This window comes from Polypterus senegalus, chromosome 14 (assembly GCF_016835505.1).
Source record: "Polypterus senegalus isolate Bchr_013 chromosome 14, ASM1683550v1, whole genome shotgun sequence".
Classification (NCBI taxonomy): domain Eukaryota; kingdom Metazoa; phylum Chordata; class Cladistia; order Polypteriformes; family Polypteridae; genus Polypterus; species Polypterus senegalus.
Window position 1 is genome coordinate 48,984,196 of NC_053167.1, and position 20,271 is coordinate 49,004,466.

Below are 20,271 nucleotides of genomic sequence, written 5' to 3' on the forward strand. Positions count from 1 at the left end.
TTTTTAATGTTAATTCTTTGTCTTGATATTTTAATAATCTTTTCTGTTAAAATAATTGATTCTAGATATATGTTTAGTCTTTTTCTACCAGTAAGAAACCAACATCAACAACTACTGCTCTCCATAAGTCAGATTTATATAGCTTGGATATGCACAAAAAGAGTCTCAGCCAAGCTTCACCCCCATCATGCTCGCCGTGCTAGAAGCTGTTAACTAACGAGGCACTACATCCAGTTGCCATATGGTGTGGGTGTACATACATAAAACAACATGTTTTTGCCAACATAAAAAGGCAATTGCCCAGTTATCCAAACGTAATTACAGCACTTTACTGTACTCATAGTGCAATAATGGTTCCTAGTGAGAATGGGGCTGCTTTTCATAACTGTAAGCAATTACATTCTATTAACACACAAGCCATAAATGATGCTAAGATGTCATGGTACTTTATGTGATGGCTAGCTTCTTGGTAAGGTAACTGGCTGAACCATCAGTTTTTTATATAATCTGTACTATTCATTGTAATAGCAATCATGTCATTGCAGATGGCAAGTAATAGCAGCTACCCACTCATTATTACACATTTCCCCAACTTCCAGAATGCAGAAAATAGGTGATATAATGCCACACATGATCTTGGCACAGCCATTTGTGAAGCACAGCCAGATACTCTTGAATGCAGGTGGCAGGGTCTCAGTGCATCAGGAGGGAGGCTGCTCTACCACCCATTGAACTTCTGTGGCATTTGTAAATGCAAATGCATTAGGTTGATTAGCATAGTACATGTATAGTTGTTTCGGGGTGGCATCCGAGTACAGTTTGAGTGGAGCTCATATAAGCACATTTACAACATAATTGTGATTTATAAAATTAAATTGCATACAAATGTGTGTACACCAGATTTTATAAATCATTTATTTTTTTTTGGTTATATGCATTTTCCTGCTCTTTAGCATTTGCATATTTTTACACTCAAATACATGCAAATTTTTCTAAATGGGATCCCATGTCACTCATAACATACAGGTGCTGGTCATAAAATTAGAATATCGTGACAAAGTTGATTTATTTCAGTAATTCCATTCTTAAAGTGAAACTTGTATATTAGATTCATTTATTACACACAGACTGATGTATTTCAAATGTTTATTTCTTTTAATTTTGATGATTATAACTGACAACTAATTAAAGTCCCAAATTCAGTATCTCGGAAAATTAGAATATTGTGAAAAGGTTCAATATTGTAGACACCTGGTGCCACACTCTAATCAGCTAATTAACTCAAAACACCTGCAAAAGCCTTTAAATGGTCTCTCAGTCTAGTTCTGTAGGCTACACAATCATGGGGAAGACTGCTGACTTGACAGTTGTCCAAAAGATGACCATTGACACCTTGCACAAGGAGGGCAAGACACAAAAGGTCATTGCTAAAGAGGCTGGCTGTTCACAGAGCTCTGTGCCCAAGCACATTAGTAGAGAGGTGAAGGGAAGGACAAGATGTGGTAGAAAAAGTGTACAAGCAATAGGGATAACCGCACCCTGGAGAGGATTGTGAAACAAAACCCATTCAAAACTGTGGGGGAGATTCACAAAGAGTGGACTGCAGCTGGAGTCAGTGCTTCAAGAACCACCACGCACAGACGTATGCAAGACATGGGTTTCAGCTGTCGCATTCCTTGTGTCAAGCCACTCTTGAACAAGAGACAGCGTCAGAAGCATCTCGCCTGGGCTAAAGACAAAAAGGACTGGACTGCTGCTGAGTGGTCCAAAGTTATGTTCTCTGATGAAAGTAAATTTTGCATTTCCTTTGGAAATCAAGGTCCCAGAGTCTGGAGGAAGAGAGGAGAGGCACAGAATCCACGTTGCTTGAGGTCCAGTGTAAAGTTTCCACAGTCAGTGATGGTTTGGGGTGCCATGTCATCTGCTGGTGTTGGTCCATTGTGTTTTCTGAGGTCCAAGGTCAACGCAGCCGTCTACCAGGAAGTTTTAGAGCACTTCATGCTTTCTGCTGCTGGCAAACTTTATGGAGATGCAGATTTCATTTTCCAACAGGACCTGGCACCTGCACACAGTGCCAAAGCTACCAGTACCTGGTTTAAGGACCATGGTATCCCTGTTCTTGATTGGCCAGCAAACTCGTGACCTTAACCCCATAGAAAATCTATGGGGTATTGTGAAGAGGAAGATGCAATATGCCAGACCCAACAATTCAGAAGAGCTGAAGGCCACTATCAGAGCAACATGGGCTCTCATAACACCTGAGCAGTGCCACAGACTGATCGACTCCATGCCATGCCGCATTGCTGCAGTAATCCAGGCCAAAGGAGCCCCAACTAAATATTGAGTGCTGTACATGCTCATACTTTTCATGTTCATACCTTTCAGTTGGCCAACATTTCTAAAAATCCTTTTTTTGCATTGGTCTTAATTGATATTCTAATTTTCAGAGATACTGAATTTTGGACTTTCATTAGTTGTCAGCTATAATCATCAGAATTAAAAGAAATAAACATTTGAAATACATCAGTCTGTGTGTAATGAATGAATCTAATATACAAGTTTCACTTTTTGAATGAAATTACTGAAATAAATCAACTGTCATGATATTCTAATTTTATGGCCAGCACCTGTAGTAACTGGTTGGCATTCTATATCAGACTTATTAACTGAAGAATCATATTCTTTTTTTGATTATTGTACCCTTGACAAAGTGAATCTTTTAAATTATTTACAAATTGTCAGAGTATTCTTTGTGTGTTTCTCTCCAGCTTTTTCTGTCTGCTTTAATAACTCTTCCTTTCTTCAGGTATCATGGCCATCCTGTTTTCAGGAATTGTGATGTCTCACTATACACATCACAATCTTTCTCCCGTAACCCAAATTTTAATGCAGCAGACACTGCGAACTGTCGCCTTTATGTGTGGTAAGTTGTATACAATCCAGTAAGAAAATACTAAGCTTACAGGTGAATTGACTATATATTTTTTTTTTTAATCTTTTTTGTATATGGCTGATCTAGCATAATGCTAGTCTCTTTCATTTTAACATTTCTACCAAGTTGATAAATGAAGATAGCAGAAAAGCATCAAACTAGATTGAAAGTCTATCAGTCTTGATTATGCTCACAGATACCTTCAGATAGGTTAGCCTGATTAGATTTTTTCTATTTTATATGCTTTATTTTTGCTTTTTCAAATGTTTCTGTACATTTTCAGGCCTCTCGTTTTCTGAAAATGCCTTTTTCAATACAGGGTAAACATAGCCATCATAATATTAGTGTAATATTTCAACCATAATACTACACTGATCTACTAACTCACTTTTAGTCATTTGTACTTTTCCATCCTGGTGAGAAGAGCATTCATTATCTACTCATAAGGTGTTAATGTTTTATGTGTTATTGATCTCAAGGTAATTCTCTAAATTATTATCCTTTTACATATCAAACACAAACCTTTGGTAAAGTGTCTGTCTAGATCACATCACATAATCTAAGAAGCAATGCTTCAACTCTGAAACATAATACTTTAAAAAGAGGGAAAAGTTAACTTTTTCTTTTGTTAAATATGCCCTGCAGCACACATCCATTTACAAAGCAATCCAGGTCTAGATTTTCTTGATTAATGAGTAGCTTTCAGTCATATCTACTAAGTGTAAGGAATTGTTAATATATTGCAAGACACTGAAAAATAGCTCATTGCAGGAAAGCAACTAATAACTGGTCACATGGACTCAAACAACTTTTACTACATACATAAACTGGGCTGGATTACAGCCCGAGATTGAGTGCAAGTATAAAAGAGAGAAAACTTCCAACCTGTTAAGTGAGAATAAAATGCAGGTAATTAGCTTCTAAGGAGTTTATATTCCTAAATAGTATATTTGTCTGGCTGCATACAGTACAGCTTGTGTAAGTGTGAAATGACCAACTTAAAATAATGAAAAAGCAAAAGGACGATTTTTCATTGATATAAAAATGCTACAGTTGAATATTCAGTTTATTTTATATTCTTAGATAGATTGTTGTATACCTTTGTGATCAAAGGAGAACATATTTCAGGTTGATGAATTTGACAGTTACTTCAAAGTAATGGTTGTATATGTTTGTGTTCTCCTTTACAGAAACATGTGTCTTTGCATTTCTGGGTCTTTCTATATTCAGCTTTCCACACAAGTTTGAGATCTCATTTGTAATCTGGTGCATTGTAAGTACCTGTTACTTGTTCTGAAGAATTTTCTTGTGGTATGATCATGGAGTCACTTCCTCTATCTGTGGTTTAGTCCATCTTTTTCTTCATTCTTGATTCATTTTGTTAGTATTTCTTCTTTAAATGTTTTGCAAATTGTTGGGAGCCCCATGTTTTAATATATACCCTAAGAAAATGTCTTGCTTAGAGCAACAACAGATTCAGAGTGCTAAAATGTTGGGCTTTTGTATCTGAGGATGAAAGGCCATGCCAATCTAGGTCCAGAAACACATGACAAACACAAGCTGACAACAGTATTCCAGAATGAGGGCAGACCCATAAATTCAAATGTTGCAGTTTCTTCTGGTTAAAATTGTGTTGCCTCTAAAAATTTTTGCTACTGTTCGATGGACCATGGAATTAAATCCTGTGCCTTGAAAAATACTTGGTTGCCACAATGTGCTTACGTTAGAAGAAACCAGCACACCAGAAATGGATTGCATGTCTGCTAAATTAATTTTTAAGAGTAGAAACATTTGTTATTACCTATTGTCAGTGCTGTCCCTAGCCAAACTGGGACCCTAAGCAGAACCACCGTCTTAGGGCCCTCACCCCTCCCTGAATCCATTACATTAGTATTTCTTGTAATAGCTTTAATTTGAAAAATAAATATATTAATAAAGAAACACACATCACAAACCTAAATTGTAACTTTTTAATGTCAAATTAAATTACTTTTTTTAATAATCAAAACTTGAAATGTTTACTTGTTACTTCAGTCTCTTTATTGTATATAGTAGCAGCACACATCTGCATTTTCTAGAGGCAAATTAATTTAATAGGTTTTCATACAACACCTTCTGTGCAAGGTCGGAGTTGATGAAAGAAAACCTGCTTATAGTCATTACACTGTGGATGATTTCAAGTATGTCTTCATGAGCTTTGAACTGGGGGGGGGTTGCGGAAATCCATAGATTTGGACTTTAATGGTATTTAATGGTAATGACGCACCAATTGATTTGTTTTCTTTATAAATTAGGGTCTAATTAGTAATAGTAATAATAATTATAACTGTCATGGTGTTAATGTGTTGTTACTCTTTGTTAATTGATACTACTACTACTACTACTATTGTTATTAGTAGTAGTACCTTTGGAAAAAAAGAAAAGACTGATCATTTTTATGTTTCATACTGGAGACTGTACACCAATAGTCACAATCAGAGTTAGGAAGACTTATGCAAGACTAATCCGACCTCCTTAAAATACCAATTCTTGGACTTCAGGTGCTGAAAACAGCCTTCCTAGTGTCTTTAGCATTAGTAAGAATAAGTTTTGATGTTCAGTACAAGTAATTCTTTAAGAACATTATCATTTTACCACAATTATGGTGAAACCTAATATTTAAAAACCATAAGATTCCTGTCCTTCTATCCAATACCTTAGCTGTATATCAGAAAGTTAAATTTAATGGTTGGACCATGGAAAGGATCAAAGAATCCAGGCAGTCCTTGCAGTGACTAACATTAAGTACACCATGCACATTTTCCATTCTTAAACACATTTCATTTTAGTGACAAAACCCTCTTTTCTGCTGTTTGTGATTCAGTAAGGTTTAAATATGTTGCCATTCCACTTCCCAGAGGAAATCCTGTCAACCTCAGCAAATGAAGAACCTTGAACCTAAAAAATACTGTAGTATTCGAGGTATAGCCCACATTACCAAGAAATGTAGTTTTCACAATTTGAAATTAATTGCAGGTCAAATTCTGTTACAACGAAGTGCCAGGGACCTAAAAAATATTTTGTTGTAATGAACTTCATGTTCTGCAAAAGAACAAAAAAATCTGAATTTGATAATCCAATAACATAACAGTGATTGGTATCTGCCCTAATAAAAACTGATTAAGGCATCCCTACTCGTTTTTATTGTCTAGGTACAGAAGAAATATATAATGTGTTATTGTTTTCAGTTGACTAATTTTTAGATGTTGCATTTATTAGCATACTGCAAAATAAATACAAGTGAATTAAATTGTATGTTCCTCTAATCATGCTTTCTAAGTTGTTTTTTATGTTTTACCAGTATACAGAAAATATAATCTGTTTATAAGATATGTATTATTTAAATAGAAAAAGGGTTTTCAGTTCTGTTTTAAATTTGAAATTATTGTTGGAAATGCAATATTGTCAATTTTGTTTTGTTTGATCCTTTGTAGGTACTAGTTTTGCTGGGCCGATTAGTGAATATTTTCCCTTTATCTTTCCTTCTGAACTTCTTTCGGGATCACAAAATTACTCCAAAGATGATGTTCATCATGTGGTTTAGTGGTAAGCACTTCATTAGGGGTGTCTGTCCTCATTTACTATTTATTGTGTTTTAGTTACACAATTCTCACTAGTTAACCACACACAGACTAATTTAATATTGTAGTTCTCCCTGTTAAATACTGCATGTTATGTGGGTGGCAGAGACAGGACACATTTCTGAAGCTACCAACGTTTGATTTTATGTGCCTATAAAATATACAAAACAAGTTCAATAAGCTTAAAATAGTACATCTATCTGTACTGTCATTGGAAGCTGATGTATGTCTTGGTAGTATTACGCACAAATTAGAAACCAACTCTGGAAAGGCACTAGTTCATTGGCAATTGATGAATGTAAAATTGCTTTATTGTTTTAATTTTATAATAATTAAATTTTTTTTATAATTTATAATTATTTAAAATTTTTGAATATTCCTACAAGTTTAATTTTTATTTAGCTCCTTTTTTTAATGCAGCATTGCAGATACCTTGTACCTAATTTACCCAACCCTTAATGAGATCCCTGTATAACATATAGCAATTATTGTATATTGCCACATCTCCGTACACTATACTGATTTAAAGTTGTTAGTGAGTCTAACAACTGGAAACCTTTGTAATATTGTTGGAAGTCAGTGTTCTGCCGGGGCTGTCGTGACTAGCTGGTATTTGAATCCTGGACCCTGTAATCAAGAGGCTGCAGCTCTAACTGCTCTGCCAAACAGTCCTTGTTGTATTTATATTATCTTACATTAATTATAATCTAATATTAGCAAGGTTGTGAACTTTGGTATCCCTCAGTTTTTACAAAACTCATTCTTGAAACCATATTTTTTTTAATTCCGAACTTCAAGGAGAAACACAGTGTAGACTTAGACTTTACCTAACTTGACAGAAGCACATGCTAATTGATACCCATTACCATAATGATTTGTAGCGAAAAATCTACACTAGTTAACCAAGCTTAAATCATACAATTTAGAGAATGTGCTTATTTTATTGTTGTACATCTCCAAATAACAGTCAATATTTTCAACTTTTACTGTAGCTATGGCTAAGCAGTTGGACTATTTACTAGCTCAATGTGACATTTAGTTAGTTCCTTAATATGCTGTTGCTCCAGTTTTACAAATACATAAACAATTTGCACCTTTTGATATATTAATAAACAAATAAATACAAACCGGATTCCAAAAAAGTTGGGACACTAAACAAATTGTGAATAAAAACTGAATGCAATGATGTGGAGATGGCAAATGTCAATATTTTATTTGTAATAGAACGTAGATGACAGATCAAACGTTTAATCCGAGTAAATGTATCATTTTAAAGGAAAAATATGTTGATTCAAAATTTCACAGTGTCAACAAATCCCAAAAAAGTTGGGACAATTAGCAATAAGAGGCTGGAAAAAGTAAATTTGAGCATAACGAAGAGCTGAAAGACCAATAAACACTAATTAGGTCAATTGGCAACATGATTGGGTGTAAAAAGAGCTTCTCAGAGTGGCAGTGTCTCTCAGAAGCCAAGATGGGTAGAGGATCACCAATTCCCACAATGTTGCGCAGAAAGATAGTGGAGCAATATCAGAAAGGTGTTACCCAGTGAAAAATTGCAAAGACTTTGCATCTATCATCATCAACTGTGCATAACATCATCCGAAGATTCAGAGAATCTGGAACAATCTCTGTGTAAGGGTCAAGGCCGTAAAACCATACTGGATGCCCGTGATCTCCGGGCCCTTAAACGACACTGCACCACAACCAGGAATGCTACTGTAAAGGAAATCACAGAATGGGCTCAGGAATACTTCCAGAAACCATTGTCAGTGAACACAATCCACCGTGCCATCCGCGGTTGCCAGCTGAAACTCTACAGTGCAAAGAAGAAGCCATTTCTAAGCAAGATCCACAAGCTCAGGCGTTGTCACTGGGCCAGGGATCATTTAAAATGGAGTGTGGCAAAATGGAAGACTGTTCTGTGGTCAGGCGAGTCACGATTCAAGTTCTTTTGGAAATCTGGGACGCCATGTCATCCGGACCAAAGAGGACAAGGACAACCCAAGTTGTTATCAACGCTCAGTTCAGAAGCCTGCATCTCTGATGGTATGGGGTTGCATGAGTGTGTGTGGCATGGGCAGCTTGCATGTCTGGAAAGGCACCATCAATGCAGAAAAATATATTCAGGTTCTAGAACAACATATGCTCCCATCCAGACGTCATCTCTTTCAGGGAAGACCCTGCATTTTTCAACAAGATAATGCCAGACCACATTCTGCATCAATCACAACATCATGGCTGCGTAGGAGAAGGATCCGGGTACTGAAATGGCCAGTCTGCAGTCCAGATCTTTCACCTATAGAGAACATTTGGCGCATCATAAAGAGGAAGGTGCGACAAAGAAGGCCCAAGACGATTGAACAGTTAGAGGCCTGTATTAGACAAGAATGGGAGAGCATTCCTATTTCTAAACTTGAGAAACTGGTCTCCTCGGTCCCCAGATGCCACACAGTGGTGAAAATGGCCTTGTCCCAACTTTTTTGGGATTTGTTGACACCATGAAATTCTCAATCAACATATTTTTCCCTTAAAATGATACATTTTCTCAGTTTAAACTTTTATTCCGTGATTTATGTTCTATTCTGAATAAAATATTAGAAGTTGGCACCTCCACATCATTGCATTCAGTTTTTATTCACGATTTGTATAGTGTCCCAACTTTTTTGGAATCCGGTTTGTACATATTCATTAACAGAATGCCATGACTATTTTGACTGTATTTTGTATCTTTCATTAAATTAATAGCTTTTTTGATGTGTGTTTTTCTTCAACCTTAAATTTTATATACCACAAAATGAATGAAAGGATGGCACAATAATACAGTATATGTATAACTGTAAATGTCCAGTTGTGTTTGTGTTTGTTATTGCACTGTGTAAATACTTTATTTAGAATAAAGTTATCCATTAGATTTATGTAAGGGTAGTTATTGTTAAATGTATTGAGTAACACTGAAATTCTTACTAGCATGTGCTATTCAGCATGTGTGCAGAGGTAACATGGTTTTTATACTATCTGTAATAGTCAAAATGAACAATTAAAAGAATATGAGAAGCTAGATACATTAGACAATGTAAGCATGGCACAACGTTCAGGTTTGTTCGGCAACTAAATCAACTGATATCAAAGTTAGAGCATTTTACATTATATCTTGAGACTGTTATTATATTTTTGTTTATTAAATAGTTTTGTAACAATGTGTTATATTTTAAAGTATAATAGAGTGCAATTAAATATGTGCTTTTTAACAGCACTTTACAATGGAGTTAAAATCTCAGCACAAATAGGCTTGTGGAGGTTCAATAGCTTCCATACCCAGCAGAGTCCAATTCAAGTGATGTGAAAATGGCATTGATTGGTATGTGTTAGTGGTGGAGGGTCAGTGACTAATTGTTACCCAGTTTTCTTAAACATAACAGGTTTGAAAGTATACCCAATAGTGTACTGTAGTATCCAATACTTAGCAATTGAACAATATCTGTTAATGCAAATTAACCAATACTAGCATAAAATCAGTATCAATATTACCCTATGAAAGGAGGTAAGGAACTGAAACAAGTTCCCTGTCTGGCTATTGATATTAGTTAAAACTCAGTAATTTGATAAAATTATATTATTAAGTAAGAACTTGGAAAGGAACTGATTTATTGTATAATGGGAATATGAATGGTACACAGTGGGAAAGATGATCTTCCCGCGATTGTTTGTATGTACTGTATATATATATATATTGTGACAGATAGGGGGCGCTATCGCTCCCTTGAACCCTCAGACTTGACTCCAGACACCAGGTAAAAGTCCAAATATATGACTTTTTATTAATCAACAGTGCACAAAGCACCCTCCTCTCCACAAAACTCATAAACACTGCAAAATTCAATAATCAATAATCCTCCACAGTCCCAGATGCGTTTCCACAATTCTACCCATCTCAGCTTGTCCTCTGGAGCTTTCTCACAATCCTTTCTAGTTTAGTCTTTTTCTTCATCCCGGAAGTACGTCATTCCTCTTGTCCATGTGACTCGGACGTACTTCCAGGGCGTAGGGCAAATATTCTTTGCTCCTCCCTGCAGCTTCATCTAGTGGCCCCTGTGGTATTCAGCAGGGCTGTGGATGAAAACTCCATGGTCCATAATTCCCTGCTGGCATTCGTGAGACCTCCATGCTGCAGGGAGGGCTCCACCTGGGGGTATTGGCCGGGATGACTGGCCGGCCATATTCCACAGTACCACCACCCCCACCCTGCCCCTCGTTTGGAGCGTTCTGCCCCGCGAGAGTCGTCTTCCTCCAGGAAGGACTTCTGGTCGAACCTTGGCTGTGTATTCCCTGGAGAACCAAGGGAGAATTGCATAATTGTAATCCCCCTTATCCCCCTCTCTCCAGGGACAGTTGTGCCAAATGTGGCCCGGTTGTCAGCATCCATAACACCTCCTCTGTCCTCCCAGAATTCTCCCTCTGCAATGCTGGAAACACTCAGGGAAATCAGTCTCTGCCCCTTTTCTCTCTGAGGAGGGTTCCAAGCCGCCTCTGTGCTTTTTACTCCCTTTTCTTTTTTGTCAGGAGACCCCCGGTTTACTTTTGCGATCTCCTGCTTACTCTGGGGCTTGTCCACAGTTTGGGTGTCTCTATGAGAGAAAGAGAGCCCCTTTCCTGTCTGCACCCATTTTGACTTAAGTAAAATAGTGGACAAGGTTTTCAGGATCGAATCGATCCGAGAGACAGCACCATCCAGCTGCTCCAGCTTGATCGGCCCTTCCCCCAACCGCTCAGTCAATGTTCCGCACTCTTTTGTAGGGCTCGCAGAGGATTGGCACCCGCTATTTAATAAACGCGGGCCCAGATCACACTGCGTCCCTTTATGCTGTGCGGTACCAGCATTACCTACATGTACCGCCAAATCATACAAGTTGGGAGGTTGTCGTCCTAAACGCCGCAAGAATTCCTCCACTTTCCAGATGGCCGCTTCGGCCGTCTCTCCCAGGTCACCGACGATCTTCTTAATCGCCATCATAATAATATTATATAATATACAGTGCATCCAGAAAGTATTCACGGCACATCACTTTTTTCCACATTTTGTTATGTTACAGCCTTATTCCAAAATTGATTAAATTCATTTTTTCCTCAGAATTCTACACACAATACCCCATAATGACAACGTGAAAAAAGTTTACTTGAGTTTTTTGCAAATTTATTAAAAATAAAAAACCTGAGAAATCACATGTACATAAGTATTCATAGCCTTTGCCATGAAGTTCAAAATTGAGCTGAGGTGCATCCTGTTTCCTCTGATCATCCTTGAGATGTTTCTGCAGCTTAATTGGAGTCCACCTGTGGTAAATTCAGTTGATTGGACATGATTTGGAAAGGCACACACCTGTCTATATAAGGTCCCACAGTTGACAGTTCATGTCAGAGCAAAAACCAAGCATGAAGTCAAAGGAATTGTCTGTAGACCTCCGAGACAGGATTGTCTCAAAGCACAAATCTGGGGAAGGTTACAGAAAAATTTCTGCTGCTTTGAAGGTCCCAATGAGCACAGTGGCCTCCATCATCCGTAAGTGGAAGAAGTTCGAAACCACCAGGACTCTTCCTAGAGCTGGCCAGCCATCTAAACTGAGCGATCGGGAGAGAAGGGCCTTAGTCAGGGAGGTGACCAAGATCCCGATGGTCACTCTGTCAGAGCTCCAGAGGTCCTCTGTGGAGAGAGAAGAACCTTCCAGAAGGACAACCATCTCTGCAGCAATCCACCAATCAGGCCTGTATGGTAGAGTGGCCAGACGGAAGCCACTCCTTAGTAAAAGGCACATGGCAGCCCACCTGGAGTTTGCCAAAAGGCACCTGAAGGACTCTCAGACCATGAGAAACAAAATTCTCTGGTCTGATGAGACAAAGATTGAACTCTTTGGTGTGAATGCCAGGCATCACGTTTGGAGGAAACCAGGCACCGCTCATCACCAGGCCAATACCATCTCTACAGTGAAGCATGGTGGTAGCAGCATCATGCTGTGGGGATGTTTTTCAGCGCAGGAACTGGGCGACTAGTCAGGAAAAAGGGAAAGATGACTGCAGCAATGTACAGAGACATCCTGGATGAAAACCTGCTCCAGAGAGGCTCTTGACCTCAGATTGGGGCGGTTCATCTTTCAGCAGGACAACGACCCTAAGCACACAGCCAAGATATCAAAGGAGTGGCTTCAGGACAACTCTGTGAATGTCCTTGAGTGGCCCAGCCAGAGCCCAGACTTAAATCCAATTGAACATCTCTGGAGAGATCTTAAAATGGCTGTGCACCAACACTTCCCATCCAACCTGATGGAGCTTGAGAGGTGCTGCAAAGAGGAATGGGCGAAACTGGCCAAGGATAGGTGTGCCAAGCTTGTGGCATCATATTCAAAAAGAATTGAGGCTGTAATTGCTGCCAAAGGTGCATCGACAAAGTATTGAGCAAAGGCTGTGAATACTTATGTACATGTGATTTCTCAGTTTTTATTAATAAATTTGCAAAAACCTCAAGTAAACTTTTTTCACATTGTCATTATGGGGTGTTGTGTGTAGAATTCTGAGGAAAAAAATTAATTTAATCCATTTTGGAATAAGGCTGTAACATAACAAAATGTGGAAAAAGTGATGCGCTGTGAATACTTTCTGGATGCACTGTATAATGTTGAGGAAAAAGGCAATTAACAATGGAATACAGACAGACCATTATTACCCTTAAAAGGTTTAGGCCCTAGAGTGTATGTTTAGAGAAACTGCGAAGAAAGCCAAGGTGTCCATGAGTACAGCTTCCTATACAATTGAAAGCAATTTGGAAACTTGAAGAAGCTCTGACAAGGACATGTGTGGCAGACCCAAAGCCATTACAGAATCAGAAGAAACATTTATGAGAGTTAACGGCTTGCGTGATAGGTGCCTCACAGGACAACAGCTTCAAAAACTGTGCAGTATCTCTATCTCAAATTGTTTTACTTGTTCTTTGCATTAGTTTCAGAGTAGTTTGAGACTGGTTGTGGTTCCTGGCCCATGCAAGCCTCTTTTTCTTATTTTGTAATTTTAGCAATGGCTTTCTATCTGCCACTCGACCTGTTAAACGTGTAGCTCAGTCTTCTCTTTATAGTCAAAAATGACACTTTGTTACTTTGATCGCTGCCTTGTGAGATGCCTACCATGCAAGCTGTTGACTATAAGGTTACTTTGATCGCTGCCTTGTGAGATGCCTACCATGCAAGCTGTTGACTATAAGGTTGGTTTCAACAGTTATTAATGTTCACACTGAGGAATTGTCCTGATTCTATACTTATTCTGTGTTTCTTTTGTGTTTTTTTAGATGTAAATGTGCACAAAGCCAGTATCTGAAATCTTGTATCTTTGGTAACTGTTGCATGTTTATCACTGTTTATCTTGACAGGTTTGCGTGGGGCCATCCCATATGCGTTAAGTCTCCACCTTGGTTTAGAGCCTATTGAAAAACGACAGCTAATTGGAACTACTACTATTGTGATTGTTCTCTTTACCATTTTGCTGCTTGGTGGAGGCACAATGCCACTGATTAGACTAATTGACATTGAGGACTGCAAGAGTCGACGAAAAAACAAGAAAGACATCAACCTGAGCAAGACTGAAAAAATGGTAAATGTGACCGTGGAGTTAACTGTGCAAAGTAGTAGATACATATTAAATGTAAAATGTTTACAGGCCTATTTGCCTTGCATCCAGTTATTTCGCATTACTATAACTGAATAAGGAACACTGGATGTAGTAGACTAGGTGATCAGAATCTTTTTATATAATCATTAGACTCTTTTATCTTGAGCAACTTTAAGAAAATAATTTCACACAAGATTAATAATAATAATCAATAATGTTGCCTCACACACTGCTGATCAAACTTGATGGCCAAACTTCTTTTTCTCCATTATGGTGTGCTTGAGTTTGGCACAAAAATTGTGATCTATTTGGTTTGCACCCTCACCCACCATAACCTATCGTCTATGGGGGAGGGGCAAAAGCTTTAGATTTGTCAAACATTTTGATCTCTGGTTTTCAACAGATCTCGATTTTTTAGGATCCCCTGATACCGAAAACTTCAATATCTCGAAGATGTGTGTGTGTGTGTGTGTGTCTTTGTGTCACAGTTTCTTGACGACTGGCCATAAAAATTCCAAACTCAAAACTTAAGCCTGTTATGAGATGACAAAGTTCTGATTTGTTTTTGAGCCAAATTGTGCAAGAGAAAGAGGCACTCTAGAGGTACCTTCAGGTACCAAAATTCTGCAATTAATTCTGAATTCTTTTTTTAAACTTTAAATGTTTAAAATGAGGTCTATGGGGCATCATGCAAACATGAATAAAGCTGTAAATCTCCCAAGCAGAAAGTTCCAGAATGATTAACTCTGATCTGAATATAAAATATTTAATACATATTTAGGGACCAAACTATTGAAATATTTTCAGACACACTGTTGTCTTGATTTCTGCCTAGTGTGAGTACTGTACCCTTGTGGGTTAAATAGCTGTATTGAAATTGAATTAATACAATATCTAATTCAGCTCTGATCTGAATTAAAAATATTTAGTAAACATTTATAGACTACTGGAATATTGCCAAGGTTAACATAAATGTCTATAAAATTGCACTGTTGCCTTGATTACTGCATGATGTGAGTACTATACCCTTGTGAGTTAATTATTTGTACTGAAATTGAGTTAATATAATATCTAATTCAGCTTAAAATTATTTGAAATGTTCTTAGTGGTTTAGCTTTTCATATTTCTAAAGAAGAGCTATGACTCTTACTTCAGACCTTCATATTCCTCAGGTAAAGTTAAAATAAGTACCAATTAACATTCTTTGTTTGGTATATGTTCTACTTTTTTCACAATTCAAATTAAATAAAATAATCTGAAGACATACCAATAGTACATAGCAGGTCTTGATTAATTCATTCATGCAACTAATATATGGACTTTTAATTTTGTGATTATGGGTAACTACGACCTGAGTGGTAGCATTAGGCACAGGTTATTAGCTGGAAGAAACATAAGTCCATCACATAGATTAATCATGCACGATTTCACAGTAATAAGTAACAGTGCAGTTTAAGAGATGATAAGCTAATTTGCAAATACTGTGGATGTTGGAGTCAACTGAAGTAATTTGAGAAACCCTAGAAAAATACATGTAGAATGTGCAGACTCCACAAAGGTATTCATCTGGCAAGTAATTTTACCCAGATTCCTGTAGCTGAGAGGCTGGAGCTCTTGCCATTGCACTTCAATGAAGCATTTAAGCAGCAGCACCTTAATTGGCTGTCAAAATGGGGTGAGTTTGCGATACTTTGGAAATTTCAAGCTGAGAAGAGGAGTCCCCTGTTAGTCCTAACTATATAATCTGACATTCTCAAGTTAATTCTTTCAGATGACTTGGAACATGTGATAGTTTTCCCTATAATAGACTGGTATTCCTGATAGTCTTATTTGTAGCCTTAAACCTAATAGGTTTTGGTATAAGCCTTATCTTCTCTTACATTTTGTACACAGGGGTTCAGAAAATATATGATTGATTAATTAAATTTAACATATATATTCATCTTACTTGGTACTTAGTTGAGAGGCTAAATGAATAAAGGTGTTCTACTGCCATGAAAAAAAACACTCTTTTATGTGTAAAAGTTTGTTCTTGCTTGCTTTTTTTATCAAGCCTAGCTTGATTAGTAATTAAGTATTTGTGGTATTTTACAGGGCAATGCTATTGAGTCAGAGCACCTCTCTGAGCTCACAGAGGAAGAGTATGAAGCACAGTTTATACAAAGGCATGATCTGAAAGGCTTCTTGTGGTTTGATGCCAAGTACCTAAACCCTTTCTTCACACGTCGGCTCACACAAGAGGTAGGTGACAGTAATGTTGACATTGCTCAAATGCTTAATTTGGGTTTTTGCTGTCATATGTGTGATTGCTGTGATACTTCTACATTTATGCCATAGAAGTTTTTAAATACAATAAATACGTTTTTGGAATTATTTTTTTGCTGTGCTGTACCCTTCATTATAGATTTGTAATTGATAATAAGCAGGCATTAAAAAATATATACTGTATATAAATACAGAAGTGAGTGTTGATACATGTTTTTATTCTCTTAATTAAAATTAGATATTTTTTAATATTTTATTTAAGAGAACTCTTGACAAAGATGCATTTAAATGAACAGTACAGTCATTAAGTTCCAAAAAAATGATGAGAGCCCAATGTGGTTCTTTACTTACATAGAGTATACTGTATATGTGTGTGTGTGTGTCCACTATAAATAGAACCCCAGATCATCACACTTCCTCCTCCATGTTTATAAGTTGATGTCACTCACTGAGATCCTACATACGCCAACTAGACAATGTACAAACACCCTACGTGATGAACCAAAGGTTTCAAATCTTTATTTATCAGTCTATAAGACTTTCTTCCAGTCTGTAGTAGTCCACAGCTGGTATTTCAAGGCCTTTAAGTTTTTAAGTAATCAAAAGAAGTTGGGACATCTGTACAAATTGTTTGCTTCAATTTGGATGGCCTAATTTACTTCAATTGCTACAGAACATCTGTAGGTTATAGCCTATAAGTTGTTCCCTGATGAAGGCCCATTGGTAATATTCTGACATTTCCCCTTTTTCAGTTTTTGCTAATCTAAACTTTAAATTTAAACATCTGACAGTTTTCACCATTTTAGGTCATTCATTGCATTTCAACTGATTAAATTTGAAGAAAACCTGGAAAAACTGAAGTGCTCTAAAACTTTTGACCAGTTGTGTGTATCTCTCTCTCTCTCTCTCTCATATACATATGTATGTATGTGTATGATGAATAAAATGTTTTGTAAAATATTTCCTTTTGCTGAATTACCTTAATTTTGCACTGAAAAAAATTAAATTAGCAAAATCCAAACATTAACTGAGGTAAATTTATTTTAGAGACAAGAAAGAATTAAAACCACATGTTGCCATGATTACTGGCACCCCTAGAAATTCTTGTGAACAAAAGTGTAACTGAAGATTTTTTTTCTATTCATATTTGACTATTGGAGTGTGTAGAAACTTCCAAGCTATAATGCATGACTTCCTGTTTCATTGGGATATAAATACGAGGTGGCACAGAGGCTAAATTCTCTTATTCATCCATCAACATAAAAAAATATAAGAGAACACACAATTCAAATGAAAGAAAGGTGTGTTGATTTTAATAAGGCTATGGCTATAAAAATAGCTACTTGGCTGAAAATGTCCTTATGTACAGTTAGAGCAATAATTAAAATTTTCAAATCAACAAGGACTGTTACAAACTTGCTTGGAAAAGAACCTAAGTTCATTTTGCCCCACACAGAGTGAACAGGATGGTAAGAGATGTAAAAAAAATTCCCCAAGGATCACATTTGGAGAAATATAGAAAAAATAGCATCTTGGGGTCTCCAAAGCTACCATCAGATGCCATCTCCTTGCCAACAGATTATTTAGAAAGCAATCCAGAAAACGTCTTTCCAGTCTTTTAACCACAAACATAGGTGCCTGGAGTTTTCTAAATGCTTATGGAACTGTGCTGCATGGTCAGACAAAATGCAAATTAAAATTTTTGGAAACAAACACTCAGGGTGGGTTTGATGTAAAAAGCAGGACTGCTATACCGAAAAGACCTTGATCTAGTATGTTGGATGTTCTGCGATGTTTTGAGGCAATAATTACACCAAAGGCACTCTTAGGATAAATGACATCAAGGATTCAATGAAATATCAGGAGATTTTAAACTCAAATCTTGTTGCCTCTGCCAAGATCTATAACTGGGTCATTGTTGGATCTTCCAGCAGGACTTGGAAAAACAATTGTGTTATGGTAAAGAAACAAATAGTAAAATGATGCATTGTCTTGGAAATTGCATAGTAAAAAAAAAGAAGTATTACAAGTATTTCATATTTTTGATCATTTGTTATTGCTGACAGTTTGTTGCCTTAATATAATTACATTATTGTTCCATTGTGTTTCACTGAGGTCCTTTGTGTATTTTAAAAATGTGATGGTATTTTTTTTCAGTCCTTTTTTCATACCCAACTGCTTTTACCTTTCAGTTTTTGCAAACCATCAAGAATACTCATCTATACTGCAGTATAATACATCATTATGATGTTCTGTCCGCTGTTGATAACCTTCATTAGTAATTTCTTTAAAATAAAATGCTTTATATCTTTAAATACAGGATACAAGCTCTCTTATGTCCATTTATACATTGATTTCCTGGGGAATTGAAGCCTGTCATTTACATCATTGGATGTAAGACCGTGATCATCCTTGAATAATGCCAGTCCATAACAGGGCACACTCATTCACAGCAGGCTAACTTAGAAGCTCCAGTTAACCTTAGGCGCATGTCTTTAGAATGCAAAAGGCAACAGGTGTGAAGAGAACCTGCCAAATCTGTCCTGCGTCTCAACCCTGGCTACACCTAAACCCTCTCCTGCCTTGCAGTCTGCGTAGCACTTGGCAGATAACATTTCCATTTTTTCTTTCTTAAAAATAAGAAATTGTCAGAGTAGCATTTGTTATTCAGTCAAATTGGAGTCTGGTGATGAGTTTAGATGAAAACTGTGGAATGTGAAATTTAAGAAAGCTGTGTGGCATCTGACATCCACCATGAATCCAAATAAAGTCCATTACATCAGATGTGGTTTCACTACTTTGTCCGATGCAGAAAATCAAAAAGATAAAATGAGGGTCACATTTAAAAAGAAATCTGATATGACAAGTGCCATTGCTAGACTACCATCCAACGTAACTGGCAAAATGAGTTTTTAAGTAGGATTTCATTTTGTCAGAATGCATTTTTAAGTAGGACTTAACTTTTCAGTAATGGCAGTCAAATTTATTTTAAATTATACTTTATTATGAAAACCACTTTCACTTTGAAGCTGGTTCTGTTATATGGCTATTCATCACATGTTCCATTTAATGAAAATTGAATAAATAATATGCCACTTTTATCTAGGCAAGTGCAGCAAAGACCCAATTTTGTTGATGGTCAGAGTTGTACAATGAATACTTGATTCCTATTGTACAACTTCAGTAAATGTTTATTTCAAAAATAGTTGTATGGTTTAATTTGATTAATTACCAGGTAAAGTACAGCTCAACAGTATGTCAATTTCTTACCTACATGGAGCACCTGTTTGTTAGATGCTATTAATCTTGTAAAATATTCTCGCAGGACCTACGTCATGGAAGAATCCAGATGAAAACTCTAACTAATAAGTGGTATGAGGAAGTGCGGCAAGGACCGTCTGGTTCGGAGGATGAGGACGATGAAACAGAATTACTGTAAACTAAGTAATAATTGTGTATTTTCTACTGTATAGATAAAAGCTGTGCAATATAAATATTAATATATAAATTATTGTTGCTTTCCTGTCTCTTTATTTCATCCAATAGTATTATTTTAAGTTGAATTTAAAACTGCTTTATGAAGGTACTATTCACCTTGTTTATAATATTCAAGGAAAATAACTTAGAGAGTGACAAATTGATTTCCTCTGGTAAAATGTCGAAACTAAAAAATGCATGGGTATTTATCTTAATACTGGGCTAAGCATAGATGGAAATGTGTTATAGGCTGAGAACTGCATGAAATTTGAACCCATCAGTTTGCACCGCAAATAGAAGTAGGCCTGGATCGTCTGTTAAAAG

The 20,271-nt window shown here is 36.8% G+C and overlaps 1 protein-coding gene across 1 annotated transcript in view; it reads left to right on the forward strand.

Moving 5' to 3' along the window:
- Window positions 1–19,982, forward strand: part of slc9a8 (solute carrier family 9 member 8) — a 59,031-nt gene extending 39,049 nt beyond the window's left edge. The window contains exons 11-16 of the mRNA XM_039734870.1: window positions 2,807–2,923; window positions 4,123–4,205; window positions 6,406–6,517; window positions 13,967–14,187; window positions 16,300–16,446; window positions 19,796–19,982. Coding sequence (XP_039590804.1) covers window positions 2,807–2,923; window positions 4,123–4,205; window positions 6,406–6,517; window positions 13,967–14,187; window positions 16,300–16,446; window positions 19,796–19,909 — 794 coding nt within the window. The 3' untranslated portion in view covers window positions 19,910–19,982. The remainder of the gene's footprint in view (window positions 1–2,806; window positions 2,924–4,122; window positions 4,206–6,405; window positions 6,518–13,966; window positions 14,188–16,299; window positions 16,447–19,795) is intronic.
- Window positions 19,983–20,271: the final 289 nt, after the last annotated feature.